The sequence below is a fragment of the Alexandromys fortis genome, unplaced genomic scaffold (genome assembly GCF_014885135.2).
Source record: "Alexandromys fortis isolate MF-2015 unplaced genomic scaffold, M_Fortis_MF-2015_v1.1 scaffold_26, whole genome shotgun sequence".
Classification (NCBI taxonomy): domain Eukaryota; kingdom Metazoa; phylum Chordata; class Mammalia; order Rodentia; family Cricetidae; genus Alexandromys; species Alexandromys fortis.
Window position 1 is genome coordinate 3,647,784 of NW_026067894.1, and position 18,938 is coordinate 3,666,721.

Genomic DNA, 18,938 nt, shown 5'->3' on the forward strand with positions numbered 1-18,938 from the left:
TTATTATTAACATATTTGAGCTTCTGATAACTTGCTCTGCCCAGAAATGCCCACCCTTCTCATGCTTCAGGGGCTCTGCCCTGCTCCCTGGCAAGTTCGATCCCAGGGCTCACAGAGGCCTCCTTCCTAACTCAGCCAGCCACTCTGCCATTCAGCAGCGTCAGAAATGGAATCCAGGGACAGCAGTGTCTGTGGGCTCCCTCTGATGGCCTATCCTGTCCACTAGGTTTTAGGCAACACCCATGGGGACTGCCTGCCCAAAGTGGGGTATGTTCTCCCTAGAGACCACTAGGGGGAAGCAACATCCAATCTACCAGACAACAAGGACCCTGCCTAGAAGGTTCCATTCCAGGTACTGTCCAGTTCTCCCCTCCCCGAGGATCTGTGACCTAGATCTACTCATAACTGTAGGATTCCTTTTTTGTTTGTTTGTTTGTTTTGTTTTGAGACAGGATTTCTCTGTAGCTTTGGTGCCTGTCCTGGAACTAGCTCTTGTAGACCAGGCTGGCCTCGAACTCCCAGAGATCCGCCTGCCTCTGCCTCCCGAGTGCTGGGATTAAAGGCATGCGCCACCACCGCCCTGCATAACTGTAGGATTCTAGAGTCACTCCAAGCCACTTGGTGTGGCTCCTGGGCACTGGTACCTGAAGAGCACCAAGGTTGCTAACATAAGAGGGGCTGCCCCCTAGTGGGCTTACAGGCTTAGCCCTCCCCAGAGGGCCACTTCTTACCTACACAAAGGGTCCTGAGTCCTAGAGACAGACTCAACGCCCAGACTTAATCTGGATGGCCCCAAAGGCCAGAGCTCCCAGGACTGGGGCCACCAAGCCAAGTCTCTGGTCACACAACCTGACAAAGATCTTTTTTTTTTTTCAAGGCAGGTTTCTCTGCAACTTAGGAGCCTGTTCTGGAACTAGCTCTTGTAGACTAGGCTGGCCTCGAACTCATAAAGATTCGCCTGCCTCTGCTTCCCGATTAAAGGTGTGTGCCACCACCACCCAGCTCTGACAAGGATCTTGAGGGCTGGCCCTAATTGAGGCCATAGCTGAGAGACAAGACCACCCCCCCCCCCAGCTGTAAACAAGACTATGCCAGAGCTACCAGGAGCTGCATCTGCCTAGTATCAGGGCTCCCCCCTCAGAGAGAGCCAGTCCCCCCCACCACCACTGAATGTCAAACCACCAGGCAAGGACAGCAGGCAGCCTTTAAGCGGCAGGGGCCTCTGGAACTCATAGAGCCTGAAATTGAGAGGGACCCTCTGTCATGTCTTCTTATGTTTATATCCCCGGAGACCTCCTGTCCTGGTACTTCCCAGGCATGCTGGGAGATGCATGCTAGGTGTCCTGTGAAGCCGGTGCTACACATAGGATAAACAGACCATGCTGCTCTCGGGCCCAGGCTTGGCTGCAGCACCAAAGGCAGATTCCCTTCCTCTCTGATGGCCTCTGCCAAGAGCCCACCCACTGCAGGGACAGCTCTCTACCCCCATCAGTACTCCCACCTTTTCCAGAAAGTGCTGGTTTGAAGGAAAAAGGCCCCCAAAGGGAGCAACACTATTAGGAGGGGTGGCCTGTTGGAGTGGGTGTGGCCTTGTTAGAGGAAGTGTGTCACTGTGGAGGCGGGCTTTGAGGTCTCATAAATGCTCAAGCCATGCCCAGTGGCTTGTTAACTTCCTGTTGCCTGTGCAAGATGTAGGACTCTCAGCTACCTCTCCAGCACCATGCCTGTCTGCACACTGCCAGGTCCAACCATGAAGCTAACGGACTGAACCTCTGAGCTGTAAATGAACCACTCAGTTAAATGTTTCTCTTTATGAGAGTTGCCATAGTCATGGTGTCTCTTCACAGCAAGAGAAGCCCTAACTAAGACACAACAACATTACCAAGGAGACCTTCTCATGGGGATGTGCCCAACTGGTCCTCAGTTCTCTCCCCACACAGCTTCTATTGTGACACAAAGAACAGGCTGAGTCAGGAAGCAACTCTTCGATATTCCTCTCTTCCCTATAGCTTTGGAAACATCGTGACATCCTCTTTGAGACCCAGCTTCCTCAGAAACAAAAGGGGCACACTGGCTCTCTCTGGGGGCACCCTCTCCTTCACACTGGCAGCTCGCTGGGGTCTCACCTCCCGGATCAGCTGCTTCTCAGCCTCAGTGTCCTGCTGCACGGCAGTGGGGGGCAGCATCTTCTCCTCAGGCTGGGCAGGGCTCAGGGGTGTCTGAGTGGACAGCAGGGCTGGAGATAAGGAGACAGGAGGAGTCGAGCGTGAGGCACCCAGGGACCAAGCATAAATACGCCCCATGTAAAGTACCAACGACCCAAGAGTTCAGGACACTGGGGAAGTAGCGCTAGACACAACTCGACACCACTGTGCACCAGAGGAGAAAGGCAAGTGGGTGAGCAGATCTGTAATGAATACGAAGAAAGGGCAGGGAAGGGGCCAGAATTAGACATTTGTGAGCTCCTGCAGGGTCCTCTGGAAAAGCAGTCAGTGCTCTTAACCATTGAGTCACCTCTCCAGCCCCAGCAGTAAGGGTCACCGCAGAGGCCATGAAACAGGGCCTATTCGATGGGTAGGGCTGGCCTGCCAGGATTAGGGGCAAGAAGAAGTCATGGGGGAGAGGAATGGGAGCCAGCAGAGGCAGACACTCCACGTCTTGCTAAAGGATCAGAGAGAAGACGTGTAGGAACGGTGGGAAGGGGGAGGCTGAGAGGCCCCGCATGAATGCTACTGAGCACTAGGCTGGGAGTCTCGCACACAGAGCAGCCCATGGACTATGACAACGGTTATTTGGGTGCTAAGCCCCCACATGTTGTCTCAGGTGAGTCCTTTATTGCCCTCACCCCTCCCCGCTCCCCACAGAAGCCAAGCAGTTCTTCTGAGTCCATCTTAATCAAGATTAAGATACAGCTCCTGGGGCTCGGTCACTTGCCCGCGGAGCAGGTAAGCTAGCCGTTGGTCTCAGCACATCGCTTGGTACAAGGCCAGCCACAGCCAGTGCCTACTGAGCAACAGGATTCTAGCCCAGGAAGGGCTCCCCATCCCAGAAGGCTGTATTAGCTGCCAGGTTGGGGACCCACCGGGGATCAGGCACTTCTTCCACTCCTGTTTTGGGGATGTGCAGTCAGGACAGGGGACAGGGAAGGAGGAGGCAAGGTGATGGACATCCTGCTACTTTACCTGGCCCCCACTGTACCCTGCCCCACCCTAAGGCAGCCTGCAGAAGTGTGTGGAGTTAGCCATGTTTGTGGATCTTCACACAGCCCCTGATCCTAGCAGGCATGATGCTCATGCCCCAGGACTCAGCTTGGCTACTATGCCTCTATGGAGCCTTTTCTAACTGATAGGCTTGGAGCCTCTCTGCCCAGCATGGCTGCCTGCCTTAAAGCTTGTTCTTCTGCCTCAAAGAGGTAATGTCTGGGTCTGAGACATGAGTGTCCCAGTGTCCAGCCCTGGTTTACATATGAAGAAATGTTGGGGGGGGGCTGGAGAGACAGCTCAATGGTTAAGAGAGTATTAACTGTTCTTCCAGAGGACCTGAGTTCAATTCCCAGCAACCACATGGTGGCTCACAACCATCTGTAATGAGATCTGTCACCCTCTTCTGGCCTGCAGGTATACATGGAGGCAGAATGTTGTATACATAATAAATAAAAATCTTAAAAAAAAAAGTGTTAGGGGAACTCTGGATGGAAGGGTGGGGGTTGGGGAGGTGGGAGGGTTCAGGAAGGAGAATGAATGGGTGGATATGTGAACAGTTGGGGGGATCTGAACGGGTAGATGGCTAGGGGAAGGGGAAGGAGGGTGGGTGGGTGTTGGAAGGACGGATGAGCAGGGGCTGTGTAAGCAATGGAGTGTGAGGAGGAGGGAGGGGTTGTGGACGGGTGGAGGGTGGGGCAGGGGGGTCGGGAACCGTATGTAGAACTGGGTCAACAGAGGCAGGAGGACCAAGAGTCTGATACTAGACTCTTCTATGCCCACTGCTCCTGAGAGACAGCCACAGAACACTCTGTCGTCTCCTCAGGCCCTGCAGGCCTGTGTTCCAGGCCCGAGTTTCTGTGCCCGCCAGATGACAGAATGAATGGCAGCCGCGATGACAGGAGCTGGGGTGGGACGTGGGCAAGTGAGTCATCCAGATGCTAAGAGCGCAATGCACACGTACGGATGGGATATCTGCTTCACCCTGCCCTCTCCTGCTACCCCAGGCTATCCCACCTGACAGGTGGCCAGGGTCCATCTGCTGAGCCAGGATGGCCTTGAGCCTCTTGATCTCCTCCTGGTACTCTCGAAGCAGGGCATCCTTGGGGTCCTCGTTAATGCGTGGCTTGTTCTTGATATTCTTGGCTCGGTTGGCATAGCGCAGGGTGCTGAGGCTCTCGTCGTAATTGTTATCGGCAGGAGACAGGCAGGCCACCATCAGAGTCTTGGTGTTGCCACCCAGCGAGTCCTGCAGCAGTCGCGTTAGCTTCGAATCCCGGTAAGGGATATGCTTGCAACGGCCGTCCACCAGGGCCGAGATGACGTTGCCCAGTGCTGACAGGGACAGGTTGATCTTGGTGGCCTCCTTCAGCCTTTCCCCTGTGGCCCCGGTCTTGGATTGCCGCTCACTGCCCGCCAGGTCTACCAGGTTGAGTTTGCCTGCACGGAGGTGGTCCTTACCCCGCTCATCTGCAGACAGGCAGGCAGGGAGCATCAGCTGGTGAGTCCCGCATCTTCCCAAGGTGAGGGTGGCTGGCTACCAAGCCCTCAGAGCCTACCACTCACTAGGGGCGACATTTGAACCTATCAGGAGTCTGTAAAGGAGGGTCTGCCGTGGTACAGGTAAGGAGACTGAGGATCAGAGAGGGCGTGGAACTTTCCCAAGGCCACACAAAAGCCAAGGACTTAAGTGGAGAGATAGCTCAGAGGTTAAGAATACTGGCTGCTATTCCAGAGGACCCAAGTTCAATTCCTAGCACCCACATGGCAGCTCACAACTGTCTGTAATTTCTGTTCCAGGAGATTTGACATATATGCAGATAAGACAACAATGCTCCTAAAAAATAATAAAGCATCTAAAAATAAAAAGAAGAAGCCAAGGAGGAGGGACAAGGTGGACACTTGGTGGCTGCCTGACTGTAGGTAAGGGTCTGTTCTCTGGAGACTGTAGTGTTTTGTTTGTAAGCTAACAAATAAAGCTTACCTGAAGATCAGAGTGCAGAGCTAAGCCACTAGTTAGCCACAGTGGTGGCACACACCTTTAATCCAAGAACTCAGGAGACAGAGACAGAGGGATCTCTGTAAGTTCAAGACCACCCTGGGCTACATGAAATTGACTCTGCCTAAAAGAGACACATAAAGGTGATCCCGGCTTTTGGAATTATGCGCCTTTAATCCCAGCACTAGGGAGGTGGAGACAGGAGTGATATGGCTGGGTGGAGAGAGGAATATAAGGCAGGAGGAGACAGGAGCTCAGACGCAGTCAGGAGTCAGTCTGAGCATGCAGTCTGAGGTATCGTAGAGATCGGATCGCCCCTTTGGTCTGAGCATTGGTAGAGCTCTCTAGTGGCTGGCTGCTCTGCTTCTCTGATCTTTCAGCATTAACCCCTATATCTGACTCTGGGATTTTATTATGAAGACCAATTAGAATTTGTGCTACAAGGGACAGCAGAGTCTCTTTTGGACAGATTTCCTATGAGGCCAAAGGCAGAGGAAGGCGAAGGGGAGATGGCAAGATGGCCAGGGAGCTGTACTTTTGCATGCAAAGAGTACTGGCTTTGAAGGTCAACCCCGCCTCTTCCATACTGTATGGGCATAAGCACAGCCATACATGTCTCTAGCTCTCCAGGGATTCCATCTGCAAAGAAAGACAAGCCCTGACTGGCTTCCTACCAGGCCTGGTTGTGTAGGGTCAATTGGCCACATATTTTCTAACCAGTGCAGAGCAATCTTAAGATAAAATGCTTGCTGACATCAGATGGGTGGTAGGATCTGGGTCTGTAAGATTTTTTTTTTTAATGGAGCATGGAGGCAGGCAGTGGTAGCGCACGCCTTTAATCCCAGCATTCAGGTGGCAGAGTCAAGCAGATCTCGGTGAGTTCGAGGCCAGCCTGGTCTATAAGAGCTAGTTCCAGGACAGCCAAGGCTGTTACATAGGGAAATCCTGTCATGAAAAAACAGGGGGAAAAAAGAAACAAAGAAAAAGAAAAGGAGCAGGAAGGGACTAGCAGTGTTTTTGGAGGGTGCTTGTAGAATGTACCAGAACGTGTCATGAGCTCTGTGATTTCACAGCGCACACCAGGTCTAGCCTGAGCAAAAGAGTCTCGGAAGAGAAACAGCCCTGTGCACAAAGGTGTTCCCAGCAGCATCGCCCAGAGCACTGTGAAACCAGAAACGGTGTCAATGCCACAAGCTTAGAAAGGGGCTGAGAGATGCTGGAGATGGCTCAGGATGCTGAGAGCACCGGCTGCTCTTCCAGAGGGGCTGAGTTCAATTCCCAGCACCCACATGGTTGCTCACAGCCATCTTTGATGAGATCTGGTGCCCCTTTCCGGCATGCGAGCAAACACAGAACACTGTATACATAATAAATAAATCTTTTTAAAAAAAGAACAAAAGAAAAGGGGTGAGCATGGAGCATCCCCTGTTCACCACCCACTCTTGTGAAGACCTGGAAATGATTCAGAGAAGAAAACAAAACAAAAGAGGAGCCAGAGAAAACAGACTTCGCTGTGTGGCTGTGTTTAGGCATCAGCCCGCCCTTCAAACCTTCAGCAAAGCTCACTCATGCTCATGAGCCTCGCGCATCCATAGAGCCAGGCAGTTGTCCCGGCCCCAATGCCCCAAGCAACCCTGAGGTCATGCCTTCTTCAGGGGGCAACCCCAGGGACACCCAGGTTGATGCTCTTTGCTCCAGCAAGCACCTGAGTGCTGGTCTGGAAACAGGTTGTCCAGGCTGACAGTATGCAGGGAGGCTACATCAGCCCCGGCCTTGACCCTGCATCACAGGGTCTCTCCAAAGTTACCTTCCCAGCTGGGCTAGGCCACTTCCTGCGCTGTGTTCTCCGCAGTTCTAATTGTGACAGACTACAGCGGGCAGCGTTAGGGGACAAGGTGCCAGGAGGCCCTGGGTTCAAATTCTGACTCCTCCACTCTATGTCTGGGGTACCCTGTATGAGCAACTCTCTTCACTTCTCAGAGCCTAGGTTTCCTCTGTGTAAAAGGAGAATGATACCACCGGCCTCGAGGGCTGCCACAGTTACACAGGGAAGGCCTAGGGCACCCTCACAAGCATCTCCCTTCACACAGCATCTGGCCTACAGGTGCCCAGAGTCAACACTGCTTTCTGTCCCCTTTCCCAGCAGCTCTCCCGTGAACAGAGAGAGGCAGTTGAATAAGGGGCAGAGAACACTACTGAGAAAGAATAAAGGCGTGAGTGACAGACAGAGCTCTGGCCCCGCATGTTTTCCAGGGATGGAACCCAGAGCCTCGAGCAGGCTATTCAAGTACTCAAATATTGAGCTCCAGCCTCAGCTCTGAGACTCAGTCTCCTCATCTGTAAAATGGGGGTGTGATCAACTAGCTCATGAGAGGATTGAAAGAACGGATGAGGTAATGGGTGCATGCTGCCTAGCCCACGGGAAGTGCTCAGCGGTGTCCACCAGTTTTGTGGTTGCCGGTGCAGATGCAGGAAACAGGTCAGGTCCCAGCACAGGGAGGACCGTCATCTGTTTCCTTCAGACACCTAAGGGCATCTTTTCCCAGTTTGCCATGGGGCTCTCCAGGCTCCAAAGAGGTGAGACGCCCTCCTGGCAGGAGTGTGAAGCTGGCTCAGGACGTTTGGGTCACCCTCTGCCCACAGCCGGCCCCGTACCCACGGCATAGATCTCGATGCTGATGGTGAAGATGGAGTGTGAGCGGGAAGAGTCCTTATTCATCAGGGTGTAGCCAACCGCACGGTTCTTCCAGCCGGTCTCCATGACGCGCTCGCACTGGGCCACGCTGTGCACTGTGTGCATGGACAGCCCCTTGACGTACACGCCCTTCTCGGGGTGCTCCTTCAGCTGCAGGGAGGAGGAGCACGGAAGGTTGAGATCACCGAGGATCTCTGACAAACCCAAAGGCGGAACCCTGTCCAGGTGGCCACTTGTGCCCTCCTAAACCATCCTGTAATAGGCAGGGGGTTCATTCTGGTGAAGCCAGCTGCAAACCGACTCCTGCCTCCCACCTGTTGCAGGATCTTGGACCAGAAACATCCTGAACTCAATATGCACAACCTGGAAACTAGGCATGAGATACCGACTTCATTGGCATGGTAAGGATTTGGTAAAGTAGGCACACACAAGCTTTTCTGGGATCCTCAGGTTCTGGAAGCTGATGGGGCTGGCACCCAGAGCTCTGTTATGCCCTCTGCTGATACAACCGGGACATTGGAGAGTCGTTTGCTGTCTGAGCCTACAAGGCCTGCAGTTCAGCCCTTGGAGACGGTAGCTGGTAAGCTATGCCCCACGATGTTCCCGGCTTCCTTCCCAGGCAGCCAAGAAGCTTTGTTGCTTACTCAAGAGCAGGGAAATGAGGAATTTCTCAAGAGGAAAGAAAACCACACCTGGCAAGACCAGAATGAAGGGCTGGGTGCGGTGGGGTGCATCTGTAATCCCAGCACTCACGACATGGGGACTAAGGAGGAAACAGACCTGTGGTACCTCAATGGGCTCAGTGGAAACAGGTCTCGAAGAGGACGGGGATGCTGCCTTGAATGTGGGTAATCTCAGAAGGCAAAGCCAGCCCCCCATCTCTGACACCCTCAGGGGTCCTTCCCACCACTGTTACCCAGCCTTGCCAACACTGGTCCTAGGGAGGGGCTGAGTGATGGCCACCAGCTGCCCATCCTATCCCTGTCAGTAACTGCTCTTCTAGGCTGCAAGAAACCAGAGCCAGGTCTCCATGGCAACCAGCTGTGCTACTATGGCAGAGATGGGGAGGGGAACAGGCACATGGCCATGCCTAGGGTCCGTTTGGGAGGGGATGCTGATATGCTTCCTCACACGTGGCTCAGGGAGGACTCTTGGGAGGCCTCTGCAGACTCCTCCATGATCTACTGGGTGGAGCTCTGGGGCAGTATTTATACTGGCTTGAGGGTGGGGAGGGGAGTTGGCGTCCCTAAATCTCTTGCTGGCCTTCGCTGACTGAATAATTCCTAATTATAAAATGTACCAGGCAGGCCCTATGCTAACCGCAGGCTAAGAGCTTGCTAACCGGAGCCTTGGGTTCCAATCCATTCCCACTCTGTGTGCTCTCTGGGTTATACATAGGTGACTGAATCACTGACGATGAGAACAGAATTCTCCTACGCTCGCATGGAAACCATCTGCATATCACCCACAGAGCAGCCTATCAGAGGCCCAGTGCCCACAGGGTGTGTACCAGGGAGCACATCTATCACCTGCAGCCCCCGGACAGTGGCTTGGCTAAGTGAGGCCTTCCCAGGGTCCGGGGTCGACAGGGAAGGATAGAGTCTCCATGGCACCCAACACATTGGCCGAAAGGTCTGTGAGGGTTATGACCCTGAGGCTGGTTCTTCCAGAGCTCCCAGCCCCCACCAGACTCCTCTGCATCTTTCTCTGGCTCAGGGTGAGTCATGACTCCCAACACCGTCTCCTGGTGAGGGGGATGCTGAAGGCTGGTGGTAGGAGAGGTTCATGGCGGGGAGGGCAAAGTGCCCTTAGGTTTGTGCACAGCCCGCTGCAGGAGAATGGCAGGGTCTTGAGTGGAGGGATGGAGATGGAAGAGAGGAGGGTTCAGGTCAGTGTGTGACCTGACACTCTGGTACCCATGGGTCCTTCCCAGTAAGTCAACCAATGAATGACTGACCTTCCCTCTCCTAAAGCTGGAGTCACTGGCTTTCTGGTGGACCCTGGGAAGTGAGGGTAGTCAGGTCATAAGCATCATGGCTAGAGGGAGAGTCCAGTGGTATCCCAGCACAGCGGTATCCCGGCATCTCACACTGGCCTATCCTCCAGGGACCAGGCCATCTAAGAGCCCCAGGCAGGAGCAAGACCAGTCCCGCTGGCCAAGGTTAAAGCCAAAGCGTCCCAGCTGGGACTCCACGCTCTCCCTGACTTCTGGTCCTGGCAGTATTTGTTCATTCTTTCTTGCTCCTCTTTCTCTCTCTTTCCTTCCCTCCCTCCCTCTCTCCTTCCTCTCCCTCCCTCCTTCTGTTTCTTTCTTTCTTTCCTTTTTTTTTTTTTTTGATTTTCGAGACAGGGTTTCTCCATAGCTTTTGGTTCTTGTCCCGGAACTAGCTCTTGTAGACCAGGCTGGCCTCGAACTCACAGAGATGTTTTCTTTCTTTCCTTCCTTCCTTCCTTCCTTCCTTCCTTCCTTCCTTCCTTCCTCTTCCTTTCTCTTTCTTTCTTTCTTTCTTTCTTTTTTTTTTGGTTTGTTTGTTTGTTTGTTTGTTTGTTTGTTTGTTTTTAAACAGGGTTTCTCTGTAGCTTTAGAGCCTGTTCTGGAACTAGCTCTTGTAGACCAGGCTGGCCTCAAACTCACAGAGATCCACCCGCCTCTGCCTCCTAAGTGCTGGGATTAAAGGTGTGTGCCACCACCACCCAGCTCTTTTCTTTTTTTAGACAGTTTCTCTATGTGATCCAGGTTGGCCTGGAATTTGCAATCTCCCTGCCTCAGTCTTCCACTTCTGGGATTAAAGCCTGTGCCAATAAGCCAAGTCCGGCAAGGTTCTTGATCTCTCTGGGTGTCCCAATCAGTCATCCTGGTCTCGTCTATCTAAACACAACCCTGACATACTGAGCTTTGCTTCCACCTTTAGGAAGCAACGCTCTTCCACCCTATGCCCGTTCTTTGAGGAGACTGAGGACGAATTATGAAATGCGTCCGAGGCTCTCTGACTAAGTCAATCTTCACCGCCATGAGCGGATCATCTGTCCTTGACCCTGCCCCCCAGGGGGCCGCACTTGCCAGCCCCCCCCCTGTCATTGCTGTTTTTTTTTCTCTAATCCCCAACAGCGTGAAAAGCTCACATACTGAACACCTAGCAGGCACTGGCGCTCTGCTGAGGGGCTTGTCCTATTTACTGTCGCCAACTCTCAATACCCCTTTGCAAAGTGAACCAAAATGATGAAATCCTAGCCATATAAACAGCAGTAAAATAAGGTGTTTGAAGCTCAAACCCTTCAGTTAGGCAGACCTGGGTTCAAGCCCAGGCTCAGCCACTTGCCGAATTGTAGAACCTGGACAGACTGAGGCTCTCTCAGCCTCCTTTCCATACTACTGGTAAACTAGAGATGACAACGTCCACCAGCAGGGATACTCCAAAGATGAAGTGGGGTGATGTACCCGAAGGGCCCAGTGAATAGTAAGTGCTTAGTAAGTACTTTATACCTTCTGTTAGACCATCAAAATAATTTTTATCAGTGGAAGTGTTTTCTAAAACAGAACTCTATTGGGAAACATCACCTTGTTTCCACAGAGGTGGCCTTGTTCAAGGGGAGAGCCAGCCTGTGTGGTGGCAGCAGACACAGTAACAGTCCATGCGTTAGGTTCTCTAAGGACTCAAGTTCAAAAAGCCCCACTCCAACCGAACATGGTGATGTTTGTCTATGATCCCAGCACCAGGGAAACTGAGGCAGCAGGATCCTGAGTCCCAGCACCGTCTGATACTAGCCACTGCCCCTGTGACCTTCCTGACCACCCCACATGGGGTCTGCACCCACCTCCAGCTTCTGCTTGGTGTCAGCGCCTAGCAGGTCCCGGACGTCTTCATTGTAGATCTCCAGATAGGAAGCCCGGACCAGGAACTTGGTATTTTCTGCACACTGCGGGAAGCAGAACATGAAAAGATAGCTTGTGCCAACCCCACCTGATGCTCAGGCCTCTACAGCTGAGACATCAGAGGAGGAAGGGCCACTTGGGCCCACATCTTCACCCTACCCTGCCTGCCCTGCTGGCTAACCTTCCTCTCCAGCTCCAGGACCCTCAGACTCCAAGCTGTGCTCTGGCTATCCAATGCGCTGCCTATAAACCTCAGGGCAAAGAGGCGGAAACCTCCCTCCTGCGGCCACAGTCCCAGCAATGGCACCTGGACCAAGCCCTGGCTCTGGGCTGAAGAGTGAGCCTCTGGGGCCACCACAACTGGGAGCTGTCCAGTCTGGGGTCTGTAAGATAAATCTACAAAAGGCTTCATGCAAGTCTGGTCTTTAGTCATCGCTCAATAAATGCGGGAGCCGTGACTGTTAAAACCGCTTCCTGTCGCCAAGCTCAGACTCATCATACAAGAATGCTAAGGGAATTTCAACATTCAAGAAAAACATGGAACCAACAGACTCTTCTCAGTTTTGTTTTTCACGCATGATCTTTTTTAGAACCCAGGACTTGCCTCTGTTGACCCACGCAGAGTTGAGACCAGGATCTAACTGCGACCCACGGTCCACGCCTCTGTCATAGGTGCCCTGGGGGCCATCTGGGACACTAACCTTACCCCTTCACAGGTGAGGCCCATACCTGAACGCTCTCAAACACGTGCTCGAAGGCTCTGGGGATGATGCCTCTCTGGCTGGGGGGATCCGGCAGGCCCTGCATGGTGAACGACTTCCCACTGCCCGTCTGGCCGTATGCAAAAATAGTACCATTGTAGCCCTCAGTGACACCCTATGGGAGAGGGAATTAAGGTCAAGTGTTCAGCTGACAGGTCCAGGTGGGTACCATGGCCTCCAGCCCACAGACTTGGGTGCCCTGCCCGGTTGGCCAAAGGCACCGCTTTGTTTCAAACAACAGTCTGATGGGGTTAAACATCGTGCCAAGGTGGGCTTATCTAAAAGCCTGTGCTGGGAGCCAACTTGGTTCAAATGCTTGTTCAAGTATATCTCCATGCTTGTTTTGTTTCTCCGTGTACTGCTGGAGACAGAACACAGTCTCCTACATGCTAGGCAAGAGCCCGACCACCAAGCCACACCCTCAGCCTGGCTCTGCTCTTTACCGGACTGGTCTTCAGCACATGGATTTGCAGTCTCCCCACCCGTCATAAAGGATAAGAACGCAGCCCTTCCTAAAGCTGAGTCATCTCGTGTATTAGGCACGGCAAATGCAGGCACGAACAGGTACTTGCTAAATGTCTGCCGGGAATTTGGGGACGCAGACAGTGCTTCTCACCCAGGCCAGGGAGGAACACAGGGCAGAGGTCCAGAGAACCATGAAGGGAGAAAGTCAAAGAAAGGCGGTAGGAAGCCGTGGGAAGAAGCAGCCTCCTCCTTCTCTGTAGCAGAGGCAGGATGGATGAGAAGCTGATGCTGAGGAGACCTGGACAGGTGACAGGGGACTGGCAGGAAGGGGAAGTGGGTCCAGGCCAAGCGGACACAGGAGAGTGGCTGACAGCAGGTAGAGCTGGGAGTGGGGCATGGATGAGGAGGATGAGAAGGAGAACTAACTGGGTACCACTTCCAAGGCCATTCTTCACTCATGGCTGCATGCATTCACCCTGTAGGAACTAGCTATCTTTCCTGAATCGGGAACCGAGCCATGTTCTGGCTGGAGGGAGGTGAACAAGGTAGCCACAGCCCTTGGCCTCGGAGCTCTTGGGGTTACAGATAGCAGAAATATCTATGGGGCTTCTGTAATGGTTAACACTGTCAACTAGATTTAGAGTTACCATGGAAACAAAATCTCTCGACGTATCTGGGAGGGGATAGCTAGGTTAGGTTAACTGAGACGGGAAGATCCACCCTGTATATAGTCAGTACCATCCCGCGTGCTGGGGTCCCAGGCTGAATAAATGAGAAAAGCTGAGCAGCAGCAGCATTCATTCCCTGTGCATCCTGATTGGATGAATGTGACAACTGACTCCTGCTTCTGTCACCAAGTCCTCACCGTTGTGAGGGAGCGCACCTTTCAGCTGTGAACCCAAACAAGCCCTTTCTTCCTTAACCTGTTGCTGCCAGATGTTTTGTCACCGCCAGACAGGCACGCTGCTGCTGCTGCCGCCGCTGCCGCTGCACCCAAGAAGGCCGGTATCCCATCTAAGCTCCCCAGCCCTTGCAGAGAACAAGTGCTTCCTTGTCTGCAGTGGAAATGGTCGTCTACCCAATCTAGGGAAACTGTGACCACACTGAGGTCCTGCAGTTCCTTAGAGGTGGTAGGCTGCACACAGGGGTGTGGAACCTTTAAAATGGGGACAAGTGACTTCGGTGAGAGGGCGCATCCCTGGGCCGGGCTTCTCAAACCCACATGCAGCTAAAGCGGGAAGCACCTGACCCCGCTGGAGAACTGTCACTGTAGCGGTACCAGTCTCCTTCCTGTGCCGCTTGCCCCCATGTCTAGTGGGAACATGCACGCACAGAGCATTTCCACTGTTCTGGTATGTTCCATAGGACAGCACTGCCCAGATTAAGTAGAAAACAACTTTAGGTATATTAGGTATATTTATAAGATGAAAAAAGATTTCAAAAAAAAATTTGACACAGTAACCCTTAGGGGGCTCCTAGGGGACAAGCACATGTGGGGCAGGTCCCCAGTGTCCACTCGGTCACTGTGTGCTGCTGCCCCGTTCTGCATTATTGAACTATGAAACTTAGTGAGTTTTCATGAAATCAACTGTTGAATATTATTTTAAGATGTGTTACATTATTTTATGCCATGGAATATTTGTTTAATGGTGCAAAAATGTGTTGCATTCTTTTATGTTGTATTTATTTAACTCTGTGAAGCTGTGCTACTTTGCCTGTCTAAAATACCCGATTGGTTTAATAAAGAGCTGAACGGCCAATAGCCAGGAAGGAGAAGGGATAGGCAGGGCTGGTAGGCAGAGAGAATAAATAGGAGGAGAAATCTGGGAGACAAAAGATTGAGGAGCAAGAAAAGGAGGAGGAATCAGGGGCAGCCATCCAGCTACACAGCAAGCCACAGAGTAAGAAGTAAAGAAAGGTATGCAGAAATAGAGAAAGATAAAAGTCCACAGACACAAGGTAGACAGGATAATATAAGAAAAACTGGCTAGAAACAAGCCAAGCTAAGGCTGGGCATTCATAAGTAAGAATAAGTCTCCGTGTGATTATTTTGGGGGCTGGATGGCAGGCCCCCAAAGAGCAAAAGAAGAAAAAAAAACAACAGTTGATCTCCCTACCCCCCCGTGTGTGTGTGTGTGTGTGTGTGTGTGTGTGTGTGTGTGTGTGTGTTGTGTACCGAGATCAAATCTAGAGCATCACACATGCTGGACAAGGGCTCCACACTTGAGCTGTGCTCCCAGCCCAGCAAAGAGCTTCAACCTGGTGTCATCCTCAGCAATCAGCCTCATGACAGCACACTAGACATACTACATATTTCCTCCAACTATTCAATCAAAGTGGAAATAACCATCCCAAATTGCACCACATCTTCTGTACGCCCCCTCCCAAATGTCCCCCTGGGTGAACGTTCTACCACTGCTTCCGCACAGGGAACCGGGGCCACCCTTCTTAGTCCGGTCATAACAGAAGCAGTGGCTATGGAGCACTGGGGGAGACTAGAGGTAACTCATCAAGAGGCAACTCTCTAGAAATCTGTCAGGGGCCGGAGACGGGATGCCAGGGCTGCTGGTTAAAGGGGTGGCAGAAGCTGGATCAGGCAAGATGGGATGGGAGTCAGCCAAGGATGGTGTCCAGAAGGAAGCTCCAGGAGAGTTGAAAAGTTCAGTTGGAGACAAGAGATGAGGGACAGAGTCTGGACTGAAGGGATGGAGGATGGAAGGAAAAAGACAGGAAGTGGATGTGAAGTATGGGGACAGCATGGGACAGGAGCTGAGGGTGGATCCTGGCTAGGAGGCCCAAGCTACCTGCCCAGAAGCCCTGGAGAGGGACAAAGCAGGCAGACCCATGGTCTACCCAGCCACTGGCCTCACTTAAGCTTAAGCAGCTAGGGCTGTGACCTGCATGGGCTTTCCATGCCCATGGGAGCATGGAATCTGGACACAGGGATCCGGAACTGTCCCTAATTTGTTCCATGACTCCTCAGGCCTCAGTCATTTCTCTGACAACAACGACTCCAGCTCTTCTTGTGAGGATCAAACACTACATGCCAGTCTTTCCCCGACAGCCTTCTACCTTCTGCTTGGCTAGCATCCTGCAGATCCTATCTTAGTCTGTTCTCCCCTCTATCTCTCCCAAGGTTTGCTGGCCTCCCCATGCTGCCCATCCCTGATCACCAACTGCTAAAGGTTAGCTTAGCTGTTTTTCCTTTGACCTTGATGAAGGCAAGTCCTATTGCCTTCACACACCCTCCCCACAACCTGGGGTCTCACAGTGAAAAAGGTAGTGTTTCCTTACGTGGATGGGTGAATGGATTAATGAATGGATGGATGTCAAATCTGAGATCTGGGGAGTGTCTAGAGATAGGACTGCACAGTGGGACTCAGAAGAGAAAGCCGGTGGAAGAGCTGTCCAACAGGCCTGTCACTGTGTCCTTAGTGTCTTCCTCTCTGGGTGGGACTTGCTTGGCTATTGCATAATCCACAAAGCAGGCAACTGAGGCCTCACCCTGACAGCCCTAGACATCACTAGAGAGAATCAGGGCCACGGAAGAACGTGAGTTCAAGTCTTCAAGATGCCAAGCCTAGATAGAAGAAGACGGTGCCCTGCAGGGTCCCTAGGATCATGGAAGGACGGAAAGCTCCCGGGATGCCTCGGAGTGGGTGTAAAACTCTGAAGACCATGAAACCAAAGAGGAACAGAATACTTTAGAAGCATGAACTTCAGCCACTGAAGACACGCAAGCAAGAACTGGCTCTTTACGTGATGGAGATTCAGACACCTGATAAACAAGAGGGAACCAGTCAGATGACCTCTTGGGTCCCTTCTAGTCTAGAACACCTGGCCAGCAGATAGACAACTAAGCTATCCTGAGAGAGTGGGACCAGCCCCTTTGGGGGAACTGTCCATCGTCCTCTGAGTATTCCGAGGGAATCACCTCTTGCCATGAGCTCTGTGGTCCACATCACCAGTCAGAAAGCCTTGGGAGTAGGGTCAGAGCTCAGCAGAGCAGAGATACACACTTGACCCTAGACTCTAATGGTGCATTTACTCCTGGCTCAAAGCCAGACAGCGTGGAGGCTTCAGAATACATCAGCCTTCCCAACAGGCAGGACAGCTGCAACAGAAAGCAGCTATGTTAAATGTTTTGGCAAGGCCAGGTCAGTGAACTCAAATGGGTTTCTTTGCAGCAGAACCTCTCCGAATCTCAGATACTGGGGCATGTTACGGAAGCCACGCACTGTTCCATCTCAGAAAGACGAGTTTCCTCCGCTGCTCTCATGAAAAGAGGAGCATGAAACGAGGAGGACTTTGAGGGGGAGGGGGACTGAAATGGGAGCAAATGTGGACCATCACCTGTTAGAAGAGAAGAATCTTGGGACTCTTGAGAAGAAAGAAGGCTGGGGGAAATGGTGGGGGCTTTCAGGATTCTGCAGGTCTGGAATGAGTGCAGAGGACCTGGGGATCTGGGTCTGGAGTCTGTGGTCAAGGGGCTGCAAGGGATGAGGGTCACGACAAGTTGAGGCGTTGAATGGTCCTAGGTTCTGTGGTAAGGGCTGCAAAGGACGAGGGTGCAGACCGGCTGGGGCTCTGGGTTCAATGGGGACACCACAATGGAGACAGGTGCCAAGTGTCTGCAGCCAGGACACAGCCTGCAGACTAACCTGTCGCTATCCTCCTGTGCCCGGCGCCTCCTCGCTTGGCTTGGGCAGAAAGGGCTTGAGTTAACCAACCTATCCCGTCTCCACTTTCGGGGAGCCCCAAGCCTAGCCCTGCAGTCTCGGGGCACCCTCACCTCCACCAACGGGTAGGCGATCTCGTTGTAGATCTGCTCGGTGAAGTGGTCCATGTAGTAGGCGCCGTCGAAGGTGAACTGCTTTGGGGGCTCGTCAGCCGCTCCTGGGTTCTGAATGAAGCATTGGCCGCGCGCGCAGTCCACCGTCACCACCGACTGGCAGCTCAGCTCGCGCTCGCGCTGGTTCATGGGCCGGCAGCGGACCACCACCTTCACGGACTCCGAAGCCATAGCGCCCCGCGAGCCCCGGGGGCGTGGCCCACTCCAGGAGGTGGGGCCAGAGCCCTCGTGGGGCGTGGCCTGACGGCAGGGGCGGGGCCGCAGCCGGGGGCCGGGACTCCGCGCGGGGCGCGCTGGAAGCAGGTGGGGAGCGGCGGACAAGTCTCCGGGCTGGAGCCCGGGCCGCCGCCTCCCGCGCCCGGGCTCGCCCGTCCCTGAGGCCGGGCCCGGGCGGGGAACGGGGGATCCGCGCTGCAAGCGCCGCCGCACGACCCGAGCCCCGGAGCTGGCCGGGCCACGCTCGCGCTCGTGCACGCCGTTTCGGCGTTCGCCGTTGCCGGGCAACGTCCGTGACATCACAGGGCGGACCGCCGAACGCCCAGAACCCGGAGAGCCCGGCTGCAGGCTGTGGTAGGGGCAGCCCTGACCCTCCTCTCTGTCTCCCAGGCTTCACAGCTCCAGCCCAGAGGTTCGGCAACCAGGCTAAAAATCTTCATCTTCTTCTGGGGTTAGAGACTGAGAGGGTGACGTGGACTTCGCTGTTCCTTATGGCAGGGTGAAGCTTCCAGATGATAGAGCCAGTCTTAAGAGCTGGGATTTTAAAAGACACGAAAACTGGACCAGCAAGATGGCTCAACTAGTGAAAGGCGCTTGCTGCCCAGCCTGATGGGACCCCTGGGACCCACACGGAGAGAACTGACTTACAAGGGGTCCACATACATAAATAAATGTTTTGGGGGCCTTTTGGGGGAGGTTGGTTTTTCGAGACAGGGTTTCTCTGTGTTGTCGTGGCTGTCCTGGAACTCGCTTTGTAGACCAGGCTGGCCTGGAACTCTGAGCCACCACTGCCCAGCATAAATGTACTTAAAAAAAAAATTAAAAAGACAAAAACTTTAGGAGGTAGTCTTTCTGTTAGAAAGACCACACAGCTTA

The 18,938-nt window shown here is 53.2% G+C and overlaps 1 protein-coding gene across 1 annotated transcript in view; it reads right to left on the bottom strand.

The window, feature by feature from the left end:
- Positions 1 to 18,565, bottom strand: part of Kif17 (kinesin family member 17) — a 30,870-nt gene extending 12,305 nt beyond the window's left edge. The window contains exons 1-6 of the mRNA XM_050154570.1: positions 17,787 to 18,565; positions 12,498 to 12,644; positions 11,711 to 11,812; positions 7,855 to 8,044; positions 4,218 to 4,670; positions 2,127 to 2,236 (exon numbers count right to left, since the gene is read on the bottom strand). Of these exons, the coding sequence (XP_050010527.1) occupies positions 2,127 to 2,236; positions 4,218 to 4,670; positions 7,855 to 8,044; positions 11,711 to 11,812; positions 12,498 to 12,644; positions 17,787 to 18,362 (1,578 nt within the window). The 5' untranslated portion in view covers positions 18,363 to 18,565. The remainder of the gene's footprint in view (positions 1 to 2,126; positions 2,237 to 4,217; positions 4,671 to 7,854; positions 8,045 to 11,710; positions 11,813 to 12,497; positions 12,645 to 17,786) is intronic.
- Positions 18,566 to 18,938: the final 373 nt, after the last annotated feature.